General features: G+C 34.6%; 1 protein-coding gene across 2 annotated transcripts in view; it reads right to left on the reverse strand.

The window, feature by feature from the left end:
* The window catches only part of LOC111704936 (uncharacterized), a 47,196-nt gene that overhangs the window by 2,933 nt on the left and 27,037 nt on the right, over positions 1-17,226 (reverse strand). For both annotated transcript variants that reach the window (XM_023477334.1, XM_023477333.1), the window contains exons 35-55: positions 16,872-17,007; positions 14,629-14,694; positions 14,281-14,380; positions 13,173-13,331; positions 12,612-12,723; positions 11,116-11,267; positions 9,747-9,844; positions 9,078-9,153; positions 8,728-8,772; positions 8,261-8,353; positions 7,958-8,115; positions 7,537-7,633; positions 5,461-5,683; positions 4,719-4,812; positions 4,263-4,419; positions 3,943-4,189; positions 3,010-3,088; positions 2,809-2,898; positions 1,902-2,015; positions 1,084-1,174; positions 661-730 (exon numbers count right to left, since the gene is read on the reverse strand). In XM_023477334.1, the coding sequence (XP_023333102.1) occupies positions 661-730; positions 1,084-1,174; positions 1,902-2,015; positions 2,809-2,898; positions 3,010-3,088; positions 3,943-4,189; positions 4,263-4,419; positions 4,719-4,812; positions 5,461-5,683; positions 7,537-7,633; positions 7,958-8,115; positions 8,261-8,353; positions 8,728-8,772; positions 9,078-9,153; positions 9,747-9,844; positions 11,116-11,267; positions 12,612-12,723; positions 13,173-13,331; positions 14,281-14,380; positions 14,629-14,694; positions 16,872-17,007 (2,457 nt within the window). The remainder of the gene's footprint in view (positions 1-660; positions 731-1,083; positions 1,175-1,901; positions 2,016-2,808; positions 2,899-3,009; positions 3,089-3,942; positions 4,190-4,262; positions 4,420-4,718; positions 4,813-5,460; positions 5,684-7,536; positions 7,634-7,957; positions 8,116-8,260; positions 8,354-8,727; positions 8,773-9,077; positions 9,154-9,746; positions 9,845-11,115; positions 11,268-12,611; positions 12,724-13,172; positions 13,332-14,280; positions 14,381-14,628; positions 14,695-16,871; positions 17,008-17,226) is intronic.

Genomic DNA, 17,226 nt, shown 5'->3' on the forward strand with positions numbered 1-17,226 from the left:
AAACATGGCAAGTTGTCAATCTAAAAAAACCATAAAAAGTTGTTAATCTAGAAAATTGGGAATTTCTTAATTCGTCGGATTAACTTGAATCAAAAATTCCTAAAAATTGAAACTTCGAAAAAAAACTCTTCGCGTTTCGTCCTTTGCGATGGTCCCTTGAGAAGTGCCTAAGATCGTATCTTCCACAGAGAAAGTGCCTAATAAAAGTGCTCTTTTCGTATCGTCCAATTAGAAAGTGCCTGAGAAAAAGTACTCTTTCAGTATCGGCCCATGGCAAAGTGCCCAAGAAAAAGTAATATTTGCGTATCATTAAAGAGAAGTGTCAAAGAAACTGTACTTTTTGCGTATCGTTGTAGAGAAGTGTCTCAGAAAAAGTACTCTTTGCGTAACGTCCATTGAGAAGATTTAGAAAGTGCCTAAGAAAAAGCACTGTTGCGCAATATCCCCTAGGAAGTGTCTAAGTTATAGTTATAGAGAAGTGCCTAAACAGAAGTAGAAGTTGACGATTTAAATAAAAAAACATTCCTGAATGTTTGGGGTAGAATCGAGTGCCGCAATTAGGTAAAATGAAGTTCGGAAGCTATACAGGGGAGGTTGCCTCCCTTGTACAGTCGCCCCCTGAGAAAGTGTCTAAGAAAAAGTACTTTACACTTTATTTACCTGTAATTCTGATAGGGGTTCCATCTGGTAAAGGTCTTTTCAATGCAAGTGTCATTCTAACTTTTACTTCCTAAGTTTTAATTCAAAATAAAAAATTAATAATGGTTGTTACTTCATGAATAAGGGTCTTCAAAATCAGTAATAAAACAGATAACGGTGACCGTAATAAAACAGATAACAGTGACAGTAATAAAACAGATAACAGTGACAGTAATAAAACAGATAACAGTGACAGTAAGTAATAAAAAAGATAACGGTGACAGTAATAAAACAGATAACGGTGACAGTAATAAAACAGATAACAGTGACAGTAATAAAACAGATAACAGTGACAGTAATAAGACAGATAACGGTGAATCGAAAATGAGAAAACAGAAGTTTAAAACTGTTGATCCTGCACGACCATCAGCCCTTGTAGGCTACCTTGAAATCCTCCGGGGGAATTTGGATCCGTTCCTTCATAGCAATTGTTCCAACCATTTTGGAATCTGGTTTTCTATACTCCTGTTCCATTCTATAACATAATTATTATTGATAAAAGTCAAAAATTCTAATCATCTCTCAAAACATCTAATCATCTCTCAAAACATCTAATCATCTCTGAAAACATCTAATTATCTCTCAAAAATTCTAATCTTCTTTCAAAACATCTAATCATCTCTCAAAACATCTAATGATCTCTCAAAACATCTAATGATCTCTCAAAACATCTAATCATCACTCAAAACATCTAATCATCTCTCAAAACTTTCCTATCAACTCTAAACCAAGACCCAAATCAATTCTCATATCAACGCTCAACACTGAACACTTAAATTACTGAACACTGAACACTGAACACTTAACACTCAGCTCTTAATGTTCAGTGCTCAGCACTCAACACTTAGCACTTCGCACTCAACACTGAGCACTGAACACGAAGCACTCCGCACTCAACACTGAGCACTGAGGACGGAGCACTGAACACTGAGCACTGAACACGGAGCACTCCGCACTCATGGCTCATCATACAGCACTCAGCGCTCAACACTCAGCACTTGACATTCTGCACTCAACACTACACACTCTACACACTACACTCATTTCTAATTAACTTGGCAAATCTGAATAGTTATTAACAGGATTAAAAAACAGATTTCACTTCTACTTAAAAGTCATTTGAACATTGGTTACAAAATATTTAAAGAATTATTATGCTAAATTACAATTTTTTTTGGCATAAAAGAGTTGTTTATGATAACCTGTTAATAGCCGGCGTAATCAGAGGCTGAAGAGATGTCAACCGATCAGTGGCCTCTTGACCTCCGCTCACTGGAGCACCATACCTCAAAACCTCTTGAACCTTAGCGGAAACCCTGAAATTAAAACATGTTGAAAAACAGAAACCCTTCGAGCAAACTATTTAGAAAATATTATTTTTCTTAGCGGAACCCATGATTTAGTATTAGTTTTAAAATGTCTTTACTTTGCAGTCAACCTGAGTTTAAACCTTGTAAGGGTGGATATCAAATTCCCTTTTTAAAAATCCTGAGATAAGTTTAATCTTACAATCTAGGAAAGTTTTAAAATGTAACCAATCAGAGTGTTGATTGCAGAAAACGAACAGCAAATCAGAAGCCGCGAAAGCTCTTGAAATCTGAATCCATTATGGATTTCCATAAAGAAATGATTAAGTAGGAAATCAAAAGTGTCCACAGTGGATACAAGAGATTTATGGATTGGGATTAAGGGTATCTAATTCTAGTTTTCAGCTCTGAATGTATAATAATGTAACTAATTTATGTTCAAATGAAACCCTTTTTTATCAATATGTTGTTAGGGAACATTCATCTCAGCTAGAATTTAGTTTAAAGCTTTGTCTCGAGTCTAAATCCCTTAGACTCAATCTTAATTTCTAAAGTTAGACTGGTGAGTTTAACTGGTTTAAATTAGGATTAAAAAATATATCTTTTTAAAAAAGGAGTGGGGGATTTTTTTTCTTCGGGAAAAAAAGAAAAATTGGAAATCAAAATGCAAGTTTTTAAATTTTTTTTTTATTACTTTTAGCGAATAAAACATATAAAACATCAGGAAGAAAAAACATTTTCAAAGAGGGGAGGGGATGATTTCTCAAGAAAACAAACACCTCTTAATTGCAGGTTTACGAACCTGTAGTGAACTAGAGTATATTTAACCAGTAGTTTAATTTCAACAGTAGGATACAGAATACAGGATATACTTTCCAGCTGACTCAGCATCCTGGATAATGATAATGATGATAGTAATAACGATAACGATAACGATAACGATAACGAAGCAAATAATAATAATAATAATAATAATAATAATAATAATCTTTATGATGTTTACCTGGAATAGAAGAGGTTTAAGCAGGAAGGAATCTGCCCGGCAGCTGAGAATAAATCTGATAAATCTTGTATTCTGAACCCTTCTCAAACAACACAGGATTTTCACCAATAGACTTTTTGTTAAAAAAAAAGAACACATAGATAGCTTTATGGATTTTTAATTTATTTCAATTTATGCAGTCCAACATGCAAACCAAACCAAATTAAATTGAATTAATAAAAGATGTTCAGAACAAGGGAAAAAATTAATTATTTCAACCATGAACCATCAATTCGTGAAACTCAAGGCAGAACATATAAAGCATATTTGAAGAGGACAATTTTCCCTGAAAAGAAACCATGCTCTGATCAGAATAAGGAAAAGTACAGTGCTAATCGGATATATAAGGAAAAGTACAGCGCTAAGCGGATATATAAGGAAAAGTTCAGTGCTAAGCGGATATATAAGGAAAAGTTCAGTGCTAAGCGGATATATAAGGAAAAGTTCAGTGCTAAGCGGATATATAAGGAAAAGTACAGTGCTAAGCGGATATATAAGGAAAAGTACAGCGCTAAGCGGATATATAAGGAAAAGTACAGTGCTAAGCGGATATAAAAGGAAAAGTACAGTGCTAAGCGGATATAAAAGTTTCTATTTCATCTTTGCTTTCTAACAAACTTGCATCTAGCTCCGTTTCCCGGGTTAGATAATAATAATAATCATTGTCAATCCTTCAATCTGAGATTTTAGGCTTGAGCTTCCTTCCGGTTCAGTTCTAATGAATTAACCCAGTTAGGAGCTGAGTGTAAATTCAGGAGTGGGAGTCGTGGGAGACGAGCCTATGGCGGTCTGCCATGGACCCCTGTAGACTCTCAGATTCCTAATGATCCTGATCATTAGTATTCAAGATGTTAAAACAATCAAAATGTCTATTTAATGTGGACTGTATGTTCCCTAGAAGAATCCATGTTTGAATGCACTCCTCAGCTGTTTTCTCTGCCTTGGGCAACCTCATCTTATGCACCAAGCACATGGCCAAGACCAAGAACTGCTTGAGGTTCCTGTACTCCAGGTTTGAGATGATGTTCTCCTGGATGGTGAGGAGCTGGTTCCTCTGGTTCTCCGTGTGAAGGTTGGTGACTCCTGCCTCCTGCTCCAAGTATAGGATAGACCAGGAGATCAGGAGAGAAATATCAACATCCTGCAAATAAAGCGTCTGGATAATTCAGTGCCTGAATGACGTTAATATTTTGGTCATTTTTCCCTTGTCTTACCTTGACAAGTACACTCCTGTAGTCTCGAAGTAGTCCCTCCATCCTGCTAGTCAGTAGTCCCAAATCCTCTGAGTGGCTGAGGTAGTTGGACTTTAGGACCTTGTAGTCCACACCAGCAATAGTCCAGCAGTTCTTGAACTCTAGTCCAGAGATAGACCTGGATCAGAAACAGATAATATTTGTAAACTGGTCGGGGGTGTCGAGAACTGCCCAAGGGGGGGGGAATGATTTTTAATACAATGTGAAAATATGAAAAAATGGACATCAAAAGTTAAGATTTTGAATCTTTTAACCCAAAAATTCCTGTAATATTACTCCCAGAAATTATCTATTTTCCAAAATTCAACACATATAATCTTAACCAAATGTGCGTCATCGGGGGAAAAAAGGAGGACGGAACTATAAACCCCTGTATTATAATTGCTTTTCGTTAATAAAAGATATAAAACTACGGACCTAGATCTAAACCAATCCCTCTTTCTCCGATTGAGACCAGCAATCTTCTTCTCAAAGAACGGGATAAAATCCTCTAAAGTTCCAGAGTTCTCCTCTGTATTTTAGTTATTCAAAATTTAGAATTATTGTTTAAGGCGCAACCGGGTATTCTATTATGAGGGGGGGGGAGGGGGGGGGGGTGGATTTTATTTGGTGAAATCTACGTATTGATTATCTTAAATTATTCAGTTATAAAATTCTTGTACAGTAAATTGTATTCCTACAATTCAGGGATGGAGGGGATTTGTGGTTGTTTAGTCGCAGATAATATACTTTCAAACTTCTAGGTACATCCACCTACAGTTGTCGGCGTTAATATCAATACAATGACGACGACTTTTCGTTAATGATGCTTTGATGCATTTTCCGAATAACAATTTTACAAGTTGATAAGCTGATATTTGACAACTTCTCTTTGTTTACATATCTGAGTCTCAGCTGTTTGAAAGATTGGTAGAAATCGAAATTCTAATAGAAAGTCGTCTTCATTGTATTGATTTATAAGACTTTGACTGTAATACACCCCAGTCTCGAATGGACTTGTATCCGATTTGTTAAACATTTTCTAGCTATGATTTATATAAGATTTCACAGGCTAGCTAGGTCTAGGCAATGAAGTGGCAGCATTACTATCACAGCTAGAAAATGTCTAACTATTCGAACATTGACCATTAAATTAAATCTCTAAGATTGAACTAACTCCCTGAGTGGAACTGTGAAGGTAAGGACGACTGAGCAGTAGTATCTGATGGAAGAGGAGATGCACTAGTTCCCCAGTTCATCCGCCTCCCCTCCTCCTCTTCGTGAAGCAGATCTAGATACCAGTCTCCATCCCTCTCATCCTCTTCCTTCTCCGCAGGAGGAGCAGCAGGAGCTTGGTCATCCTCGACATCCTCAGCAGAAACCTCCAGACAAATTAGGTTGTCCTAAAAACGGGTAAAATATTATTAAGAAGATTGTTGCCAAGGCCTGTCCAATTCACGATGGTACCCTTTAAACCTCTAATAGACTAACAATGAGAAATACATGTTTGTTTTCTATCATAAAACCGTGTCTTAATCTGAGATGTTTATCAAATCTAAATATTGTATTATCTACATTTACTACATAATTACACTGAGATAAATTTAGTTCAAATTTAAGATAAAAGGCGCCCATTTTGTTTTTTAACTGTTGGTTCTATCTGTGAGGATCTTCTCTTTGTACAAAATAAAACAAAAACAAAAAAGTTCGCGGATTTAATAATATTTTTTTTACTTAAAAAATTTAAATATGTGCATGCAAGATTCACATAGGGTACCTTTAATACGATATCTTATCAAAATTGCTGAAGATAGCGTTGTTCTTTTTACTGTTAAGTGATTAATTATGATAATGAACTCCATTGTTTCTGTAAGAGCTCAGAAGAAATCCGCATACCACTATTGAATATAATCAAATTTCAAATCGAAAAACATGAAATGCTCATAGGTCGGACATCATAATTTTATGGACCTTGTTTCTATACAATAAAGCTCTTTGCTTAAAGATGTATGTATATGCAGTAAATGCCCTACTCCATAACGGTTTCTCGAATACATATCTATCCAGGTGCAAATCAGATTCTCTTGACTATCAATGTCAACACATGGCTACTATTCCGTAAACTATCAACGCCACTTCCACTGGGCGCGATCTTGTTAGCTATCGATGTCAACCCATGACACTAGTTATTAATCGATCAATGTCTCAACCAGGACACGATACACACGGCTACTATTCTGTGAACTATCAACGCCACTACCACTGGGCGCGATCTTGTAAACTATCAATGTCTCAACTAGGACATGATCTTGAGCTATAAATGCCTCAACTAGGACACGATATCGCAAGCTATAAATGTCTCAACAAGGACGCGATCTTAAACTATAAATGTCTCAACTAGGACACGATATCGTAAGCTATGAATGTCTCAACTAGGACACGATCTTAAACTATAAATGTCTCAACTAGGACACGATATCGTAAGCTATGAATGTCTCATCTAGGACACGATCTTGAGGTATCGATACCTCAACTAGAACACGATCTTGTAAACAATCAATGTCTCAACTAGGACACGATATCGTAAGCTATGAATGTCTCATCTAGGACACGATCTTGAGGTATCGATACCTCAACTAGGACACGATATCGTAAGCTATGAATGTCTCATCTAGGACACGATCTTGAGCTATCGGTACCTCAACTAGAACACGATCTTGTAAACAATCAATGTCTCAACTAGGACACGACCCTCAATTTTTTTATCAAAACAGGGAACGATCATTTTCATGCAGTAAACAGTATGGAGTCTCTATTTCATCTAGCTATATTTCTTCAGTTTTAAATTAGAACAGCATAATTACAAATTATTCGCTGTTCTATATAACGTAGTTAAGCAATCAGAATATGGGTATGATGGAGTTATATATATCTATGTATATTAATTGGGTTAATCGCAATACAAGATTTACTTATTTACTAATGGGCAATATTAACTAAGAACAATGTACAATATAATATTACTATGGGCCTCTATGTTTGCTACATATTTATGTTCGTAATATCTGGCCAAACGACTGAACCAAATCGGTGGACCGACATTTATTGAGGGAGCCCATTGGTGACCTAATTACATTAGCTAGTTTTGTAAAAATCGAGTACAGTTGTAGAGTACAGTTTAGTTTACCTTGTTTTAGTCTGTAGAGTACAGTTTAGTTAACCTTTGTTTTAGACTGTAAAGTACAGTTTAGTTTACCTTTGTTTTAGACTGTAGAGTACGGTTGAGTGTTATCTTGGCTCTAATCTTCAGAACAGCGAAGAAATGGTCGACTATCAGCCGTATCAGATCTTCCCTAAAATTACAATTTTAAGGGTCTTTAAACGTAATTTCAAGTGACTCACTTTTTATAAAGTGCCAAGTTCGATTCACAAATTCTAGTCACCATTATTGAACACATTATCTAACCCGTTTTGTATCCAGATGTGACTGCAGGCGCTATTACAGAGCATTGTAAATAGGCAGATTTGATTGACACCTGTACCCATAAAACCCTATAAAGATAAAGCATGAAGAAGATACTCTTTACACAAAGCATTACACCTTTTCTGCTTAAGCTTTGATTCCACTGAATGGAAATTCACAACCAATCCCTTAATAGCTAATATGTCTGCTAAACCTGTGATTAAACTGTGGGAGACTAAATGAGTCCAGGAACCCGGACAGAACTTGCTGAGCGTCTCCTTGAGCCACCTCTACACCGTTCCTGCTCAGATCCATCATAACCTCCTTCAACTTGTTGTAGGACACAGAGAAGATATGCAGCTTGGTGAACACCTGCCGAACAAATCAAATCAAATCAAATCAAATCAAATCAAATCAAATCAAAATCAGATTTATTTTTAAGAGCCTAGTTATCTGAGTGTCCTAAGAAAGAAAGAGTAACCCCTATTATAAAATGAGATGTATCAGGGTATACTACCTTAGTTGCAATCTGTTCTGCTGTATAGGCCTCAAATCCTTTGTTCCTCTGCAACCAGGTGAAGAAACTCTCAAAAAGGGGTTGGTAGCTTTCCTAAAAATTTAAGTTTTTTGAAAAAACTATTTTGATAAATACTTTTGATTTCGCTCCTTTATATATGTCAGCTATAGCCAGGTACCCAGAAGGGGACATAGGCTGAAATTTTTTTTAAATTCAAAATTTATTTTACCCTTTTTTTAAAATTTCAAGGGCAACGCCCGGCACTTCGGATAGTATCAATAATAAATATTGTTTTTTTTAAAAGACCAAAATCTCACATATTTTCTGAAATTTTTTTCCAAAAGATTTTTTTTAAAGTTGGTTTTTGAACCGGATCCATTTTCTCATAGAAAAGAACAGAACCAGGATCCAGAATGAAAACGGAATGGATTCCAAGGATTGGTTTGTTTACTCCTTCATTGACCTACCTCGGGAAACATTGGTAAAGATTGTTCCATGGTCTCAACATCTCCCTGGAATTGGATCAAATTAATGTTTTTTATTCTATTTTTTAATGTAAAAAATTGTTAAATCTTTATTATTGTTTTGATAATTTATCATAGAAATCCTCTTTTTTTATTCACTGTAATTGGTATTAAAATTGAAATTGATATTTATATCGTTATTAATATTATTTTTGTCATTGGTATTGATATTGCTTTTATTGTTGTCATTGTTTGTGTTATTGATATTATTGTTATTCATATATTGTATTGGCATAGTTTTTGTTATTAATATTGCTTTTTATTATTGATTGTTTTTGTTCTGAAAAAAGCACCTGATCAGTTGATGATGTGGCAGCAATAAAGTCAGGACCAGTTACTGCTGAATATTGCAAACTAGTGATGTGCAACCTAAAATAACAATACTGTAGACTAGGACGACGACATTAAAGCAGTACTGAAGTACATTTGATGTTGTTACAAAGCAAATAGCTTTACTAGTAAGTCATTAAATTAATTGTTAAGTGAATTGGGTCTGTTTACACTGCACAATTACGGTGTCAATGTTCATTGGACTATTTAAAGTCATAACTTGAGTCTAAAAGTCTACTTCCTATTCCTGAGTTTTCTGTAATGAAATCAGACGTTTGGGAACATCTTACAGTAGAATTCATAAACTGTGGAATAAGAAGATTACTTATTTATGATTTTAAGAAGTCCTCCAATGAACATATTCTCTATATCTTATATGTAACTTAACTTGTCAAGTAAAAAAAAAAAAATAATACTAGTGTATACTGTAGTATAGTAACTTGGACTAAGTCATAAAATGGACACTGGACAGGATTGGATTAAACTAAACAATACACATCCCAAACAACACTGCTATGTTCGGCACTTGCTAGCTTATCATGGCTGGCAGCTGGCTCATCAAAAACTTAGTGTAAAATCTCCCATATTATATTATTTAGTTTATATCCTGGTCGAGTATTATTTTTAGTTACCCTGATTTTTTAGGTTCCAGTTCGTCCAGATACTCCAGACCTGATCCTTCTTGGGCCTGAGATACTTTAGCTTGTAGCTCCCTCTTCTCTTTACTCATCTAGATCAGATCAGATCAAATCAGACCAAAACGAATCAAATCGAATCAAATTGAATCAATCGAACCAAATCGAACCATATTGAACCAAATCGAATCGAATCAAATCAAATCAAATCAGATTGAATCAAATCGAATCAAATCGAACCAAATCAAATCAAATCGAATCTAATCGAACCAAATCGAACCAAATCGAACCAAATCGATCAAATCGAATCAAATCGAACCAAATCGAATCAAATCGAACCAAATCGAATCAAATCGAATCTAATCGAACCAAATTGAACCAAATTGAACCAAATTGAACCAAATCGAATCAACTCGAATCAAATCGAATCAAATCGAATCAAATCAAATCAAATCGAATCGAACCAAACCAAACCAACCCAGGTCAAACAAAACCAAATCTAGACATAAAATATTTGTTTCCTTAATTTCAAAAAAGGTGATAATGAAAAGTAAAAAATCTGATCTTTTTGAGTCAAATTAGAAGTTTATAGACAGCCGTTCAAATTAAACCATGACATTAGCGACCTACAAGCCAATTATTCTCACTTTAAAATCATGAAAACAAACATTTTTCATTGTTTTAAGAATTGCTGAGGTCGAAATTTAAATAAACAACGGACATATACATTGTACAAAACCAGAAAATCTGATTAAACAACGGACATATACATTGTACAAAACCAGAAAATCTGAATAAACAACGGACATATACATTGTACAAAACCAGAAAATCTGAATAAACAACGGACATGTACATTGTACAAAACCAGAAAATCTGAATAAACAACGGACATGTACATTGTAAAAATCCAGAAAATCTGAATAAACAACGGACATAGACATTGTACAAAACCAGAAAATCTGAATAAACAACGGACATATACATTGTACAAAACCAGAAAATCTGAATAAACAACGGACATGTATTGTACAAAACCAGAAAATCTGAATAAACAACGGACATAATCATTGTACAAAACCAGAAAATCTGAATAAACAACGGACATGTACATTGTACAAAATCAGAAAATCTGAATAGGAAGACGACTTTGAATTGTTAAAAAGCAAATAGTTTAACTGGACACTTATTAGATCGATGAATAAGTAAAATGGGTCTGTTCACTCTGAAAAATGACTGTGTCTCATGCTCCCTAGGGTATTAAAAGTCATAACTTGGATCTAAAAGTCGTCTTCCTATTTCGGAGATTTTAGTTACACCACCTAAGGCTGGTTTAACTCTTCTGTAGTCCCAAATCAGAATCTACCTGTATCCTGAGCCACTTGTTCCTGGACTTGGCGTTGAGCTTCATGATGTTGAGCATGTCCAGGAGAAGGGAATGAATGAGTCCAACTGTATCAACAGGTTTCAGCTCAGCTTCATCACAGTTCACCGAGCCCAGGGCATAGGCCGGGTTGTCTAATAATTAATCTATATAATAAAGCTCTTCGCTCGTATACACACATATATATATGTCAGCTATAGCTTGCCAAACGGCTGGACCAAATGAGCTGAATTTCTTTGAGGAAGCTCATGGGTCCCCAGGGGTAATCTACTTATTAGGCAATAACTAGTTAGAGTACCTGGAGTTCTTTAACTCTAGTAACTAATAATTGGGGGGAAAATGGAAAAGGAGGAGACTAAATAAAAATCTCGGCAATGTTCTGTCTGAGTAAGGTTACGAGAATAATAAGATAAAATTATTTTTTTTCTTCTTGTTGTTTAATGTTATTCGGCTCTCCCTGGACAAGAAAAGATTTTATCTATATATAAATTTGGCTTGTCTTGGTGTCTGTTTGTTTGTTTGTTTGTATCCAATAAACGTCAAAACGGCTGAACTGATCGGGCCCAAATTTTTTGTGGGATCTCGCGTGAAGGTTTATGAATGAAAAAATGTTAAAAAATTGTGTTAAAAGATTTTTATTTTTGTAGAATTTAGAAAATGCGCGAAAACATATTATTAAATCCGCAAACTTGAAATTTTTTTAATACAGTACATTTGTACAAAGAGAAGATGCTCGCAGATAAAGCCACAATTAAAAGTTGAAATAGAAGATGGGCGCGAAGCACCCTAAAAGCCTTGTCTATATATACTTTGTTAGTCCGTCAGTCTGTCCGTTTATATCCAATAAAGGCCAGAACAGCTTAACCGATCGGACCAACATTTTGTGTGGGACCTCACATGACCCCTGGGAAGGTTTATAGATGCTCAAAATTAAAAAATTTGCGTCCAAATTTTTTAGATATTTCCTCAGAATAATTTGAACAAAATTCAAATCCCTATAACCGGGTTAAAGCAGGATTACAGCTAGTGAATGATGGTTAATTAAAAGGTTCCTCTTTTCAGGCCTTTCAAGGTGTTAAATACTGTAAACTTATGAAGGCTCCAACAACAACGGACAAATCTTTTAAGGGTACCGTTGTGAATTGGATCTGCTTCTCCACAAAGGGAGGGAGGGGGGAGGTTTATTTGGAAAAATGTCTACAAGCCCTCTTTAAAGGTACTGACTTGCTAGACATGGTATATAAGCTGAAAGTGCAGTATTGTAGAGAAAAACTTTAAGATTCAATTGATACAAATGAGAAATTTTTAGGGTTTACAATTTTTAAATAAAAGCGTAAAATCGTTTATTGTATTATTTCATAAATCCTAAAGTTATTCCCTACAATACTGCACTTTCAGGTCAACTACCATGTCTAGCCGGTCCTAATGGACAAACCCTTTGTACAGCAGATTATTAGGTTTGATGAACTCCTTCTAACCTTGCTTCTTGACGAACTCAGTGTTGAACATGAACTCCTGGATATCCGTGAACCTTGTCTTCGTCATCTCGTCCTCCTCCGTCAGCATGAGGACCAAGGTGGGACTCGACACCTAGACAAATCAGATCAAATCAGATCAAATCAGATCAAATCAGACCAGACCAGACCAGACCGGCCAGACCAAATCAAAATCTAAATCTAAATCTAAATCTAAATCTAAATCTAAATCTAAATCTAAATCTAAATCTAAATCTAAATCTAAATCTAAATCTAAATCTAAATCGAAATCAAAATCAAAATCACATCAAAATCAAAATCACATCAAAATCAAAATCACATCAAATCAAATCATATTTAAGAAATTCAAATCTGAAATCCTATGAAGTTAAAATACAACAAATAAAAACCAGAAAGAAAAATCAATAAAAAATATCCATTTTATGATAACGACGATATCTTCCTCATATTATTATCAAATAAGATTTAAGGGTTTACGTTGCAAATCCAAACACTGAAAAATACTTGTACACTGTACACTTCCTTTAAAACCAAAACGCTTACCTTGAGAGTAAAATGCTCCCTGAATAGATTAATCTTATTGCTTGTTACTCCCCAGAGTACACTAAGGATATATTTCTCGTCCAGGGGCAATCTTTGCTCCCCAGGAGACAAAACTCGACTGTTTACTCCGATCAAGGTGGGGCAGGTCATATTTTCAACCTGCAATATTATTCATTATTGCAAAAAAAATTGAACTGCTTCAAATAGAAAATATTTTTTGATGCTTTTTTTTACATCATTCATTAGTCCTTATGAAAGAGTAACTAGTTTTAATCTTTGAACTTTTACATTAAAAAATGTTTTTTTTATGAGCTGGTTCAACAAGGTTACAAAGTGATCTTTTGAGTAAACCTACAAAAACAAAAATCGTACTGTGTACTAGCCTCCTGATGCTGAACAACCAGGTTACAGAGTGCATTATTATGTACACAAACATAAACAAATATTGTAGGTGTGTTCTAACCTCCTGATGTTGTACAACAAGGTTACAGATTGTATTATTGTGTACACAAACATAAACAAATATTGTAGTGTGTTCTAACCTCCTGATGTTGTACAACAAGGTTACAGAGTGTATTATTGTGTACACAAACATAAACAAATATTGTACTGTGTTCTAACCTCCTGATGTTGTACAACAAGATTACAGTGTGTATTGTTGTGTACACTAACATAAACAAATATTATACTGTGTTCTAACCTCCTGATGTTTTACAATAAGGTTACAGAGTGTATTATTGTGTATACCAACATAAACAACATATTGTACTCTGTACTGAACTCCTTATGTTGTATAATAAGAATACAGTGTATTATTGTGTACACTAACATAAACAACATATTGTACTCTGTACTGGCCTCCTGATATTGTACAACAAGATACAGAGTGTATTATTGTGTACACAAACATAAACAAATAATTTACTGTGTTCTGACCTCCTGATGTTGTACAACAAGGTTACAGAGTGTATCATTGTGAACACCAACATAATAACATATTGTACTGTGTAGAGTGTACTGACCTCCTGATGTTGTACAACAAGGTTACAGAGTATATTATTGTGAACACCAACATAATAACGTATTGTACTGTGTAGAGTGTACTGACCTCCTGATGTTGTACAACAAGGTTACAGAGTGTATCATTGTGAACACCAACGTAAACAATTATCTCTCCACTAGCTGTGGCCGGTTTACAACCATTAAATCTAAATATATTTACAATATTACAATCTTACAATATTTTATATAAAACTTTTTTAATTTTCAGAAAAATTAAATAAATTTTTTCTCACAATCTTAAATAAATGTGATCTTATTTTCCACCAGTTTCTTCATATTTGCGTGATTAAAAATAGTTTGATCTCCTTCATGAAAACTTATTTTAAAATTTCATGAAAAGGGAGTGAAATATTGTGGAACTGATTGAAAACAATTAACTTTGAATGATTCTAACCTTGGAATCAAATCCCGAATCTTCTTGAAGATACCCTCCTCCTCCTCTGTGAGACACACAGGTTCACTGAACAGTAACATGCGTCAGATCAGGGGTCCATATAACTCCATACACAACGATCCCAAATGATGATTGATTGATGTTAGGAGTAGAAATTAACCACGTCGTTATTTTAACAATTGGAAGTATGATGTCAAGCTGTACAAAAAATTCCATACTGCAGAACGTATAATGCAAGTGAGTGTTTATTTTTCTGTACAATATAATTTATCTCTTATATTGATTCCTGATATTCACATCTTTTAACACCCCAAATGCAGTACACATTCCTATGATATAACGACCTTAAAGTTTCTGCCTTACAAAAAGAAACCTGTAGCAGTTGCAGTAACAAAAATGTAGGAAAATGACTAAATAAATTATGTTAAGTCCAGGGTGGCCAAAACTTTTTTGAACCCATCCGTACAAAAATCCGTACATTTTCAGAAGAAATCCGTACAATCCGTACAATTTTCGAAAAACAATCCGTACAATCCGTACAATTTTTTTTTTTAAAATCCGTACAATCCGTTCATTTTTTTAAACCAATCCGTACATTTTTTTAAAGATCCGTACATTTTTTTTAAAAATCTGTACAATCAGCACAATTTTCGAAAAAAATCCCATTTTTGATAAAAAAACACATTAAAATTCAATTTTTCATTCATTGTCTTTTGTGTTCAGTTCATGTAAGAGGGTTTAAACTTCTTCAGCAAGAATCAATCTGTAAAAAATTGGTTTCATACATATATACAAACTAAATACTGGGTACATGATACTAGGTGCATGATACTGAATACTGGATACATGGGTAATATGGAAGTATATGAATACAGAGATACACTACTTGGGGATGCCGACTAGAGAGGGAGCGGGGGGAGGGGTTGACTCCGAGGGATCAGCTGATTTGGAGAGGGGGCAGGGGATGACTCCGATTAAAAAACCGGTGTATTTTCCAGGATAAAAATCCGTACAATCCGTACAATTTGAAAACAAATCCGTACAATCCGTACAATTTTAGGGTTAAAAAAAATCAATCCGTACAATCCGTACATTTTGGCCACCATCTTTTGTGAGAAAGTATGCATTTAAAGAGTTGGAGCTGCCGAAAGTTGAAACAAAATACATCAAAATGCAGTGTTTTGACAAGAACTCTAATTTTGTAATCTTTATATCTTTTTAACAGAATGTAGTAGACCTTTGATATTTCATGCTTTGGTTTCTGTTAGATTAAATAATCTAAGTTTGAAATATCACAGGTCTACACCATCGTCTTGCAAAGATATAGGGATTATAATTTTTAATTTGTGGTAAATCAAATCAGAACAAATCATAAGTTGCAGGGATGGCATAGGACTCCAGTAGTGGATTGGAGTTTCAAGTCGTCCCCATTCCTGGTTTTTCAGTCTGGCCTTCCGAATGTAAGGTAAATGTACTCTTTTTTTACTTTGTAAAAGCTAAGTAGCTTTACAAGAAAAAATACTAATTTGTGTTTATTGAATATGTAATAAGAGACATTAGAGAAGCCTTGGAAATCCCATATTACTCTTGATTAAAAGGTCAAATGTATTTATACCACCATGCAAAATTTAAGAAAACTAGGCTTTTCTATTTGACTTGTGAACATGTTCTCTTTGTTTACATTTTAAAACAAAGAAGAATAAATTTTTGCGGATTTAAAAAAAAGAAAATTTGCGGATTTTCAGGAATTTAAATGTTTTTTTTACAAAATTAAAAACCTTTAAAACACATTTTTTAAAACTTTTTATCATTCATAAACCTTCTCTGTGGTCACGTGTTGTTCCACAAAAAATTTGGGCCCGATCGGTTCAGTCGTTTTGACGTTTATTGGATACAAACAAACAGACAGACAGACAAACAGACAGAAAAATTTATATATAGATAAAGCTTCAAAAAAACCCTTTCAGTCATCACTGAACTCACATACTTAAAAGTATATTTAGGAAACAAAAAAATCTCAACAAATAGTAGCGTCACTGCAGTCACGGGAGTATTTAGAAATTTGTCCACCAGGGGGAGGGGTTGCTTAAATAAACGGAAAACCATGAATTTGAATGATCCAGGGTGGGGGGACGGTGCAAAGCCCCCTCCCTAATTACGCTTAGATTACGATAGTTGAATCCAAGAAGTTGAAAAAATATGAATAGAATCAGTAAAAACAAACAGTGTTACAAATAATTTACTTGTCTGAAGTGAGCTGTTTTAGACTCTGTATTCCATTCAGAACCTCAAGCCGGTCATCTCCGACAGGTAGATCAGGCAGGATTATCTCAGCGAATACAAGGAAACTAGAGAGTTCCAGAACACTGGTAGGATTATCTGAATATAGGATTATCTAAATATATAGGATTATCTCAGAGAATACTAGGACACTGGTAGGAATATCTAAATAAAGGATTATCTAAATATATAGGATTATCTCAGAGAATACTAGGACACTGGTAGGAATATCTAAATAAAGAATTATCTAAATATATAGGATTATCTCAGAGAATAATAGGACACTGGTAGGAATATCTAAATAAAGGATTATCTAAA

The sequence above is a fragment of the Eurytemora carolleeae genome, unplaced genomic scaffold (assembly GCF_000591075.1).
Source record: "Eurytemora carolleeae unplaced genomic scaffold, Eaff_2.0 scaffold338, whole genome shotgun sequence".
Taxonomy (NCBI): Eukaryota; Metazoa; Arthropoda; class Copepoda; order Calanoida; family Temoridae; genus Eurytemora; species Eurytemora carolleeae.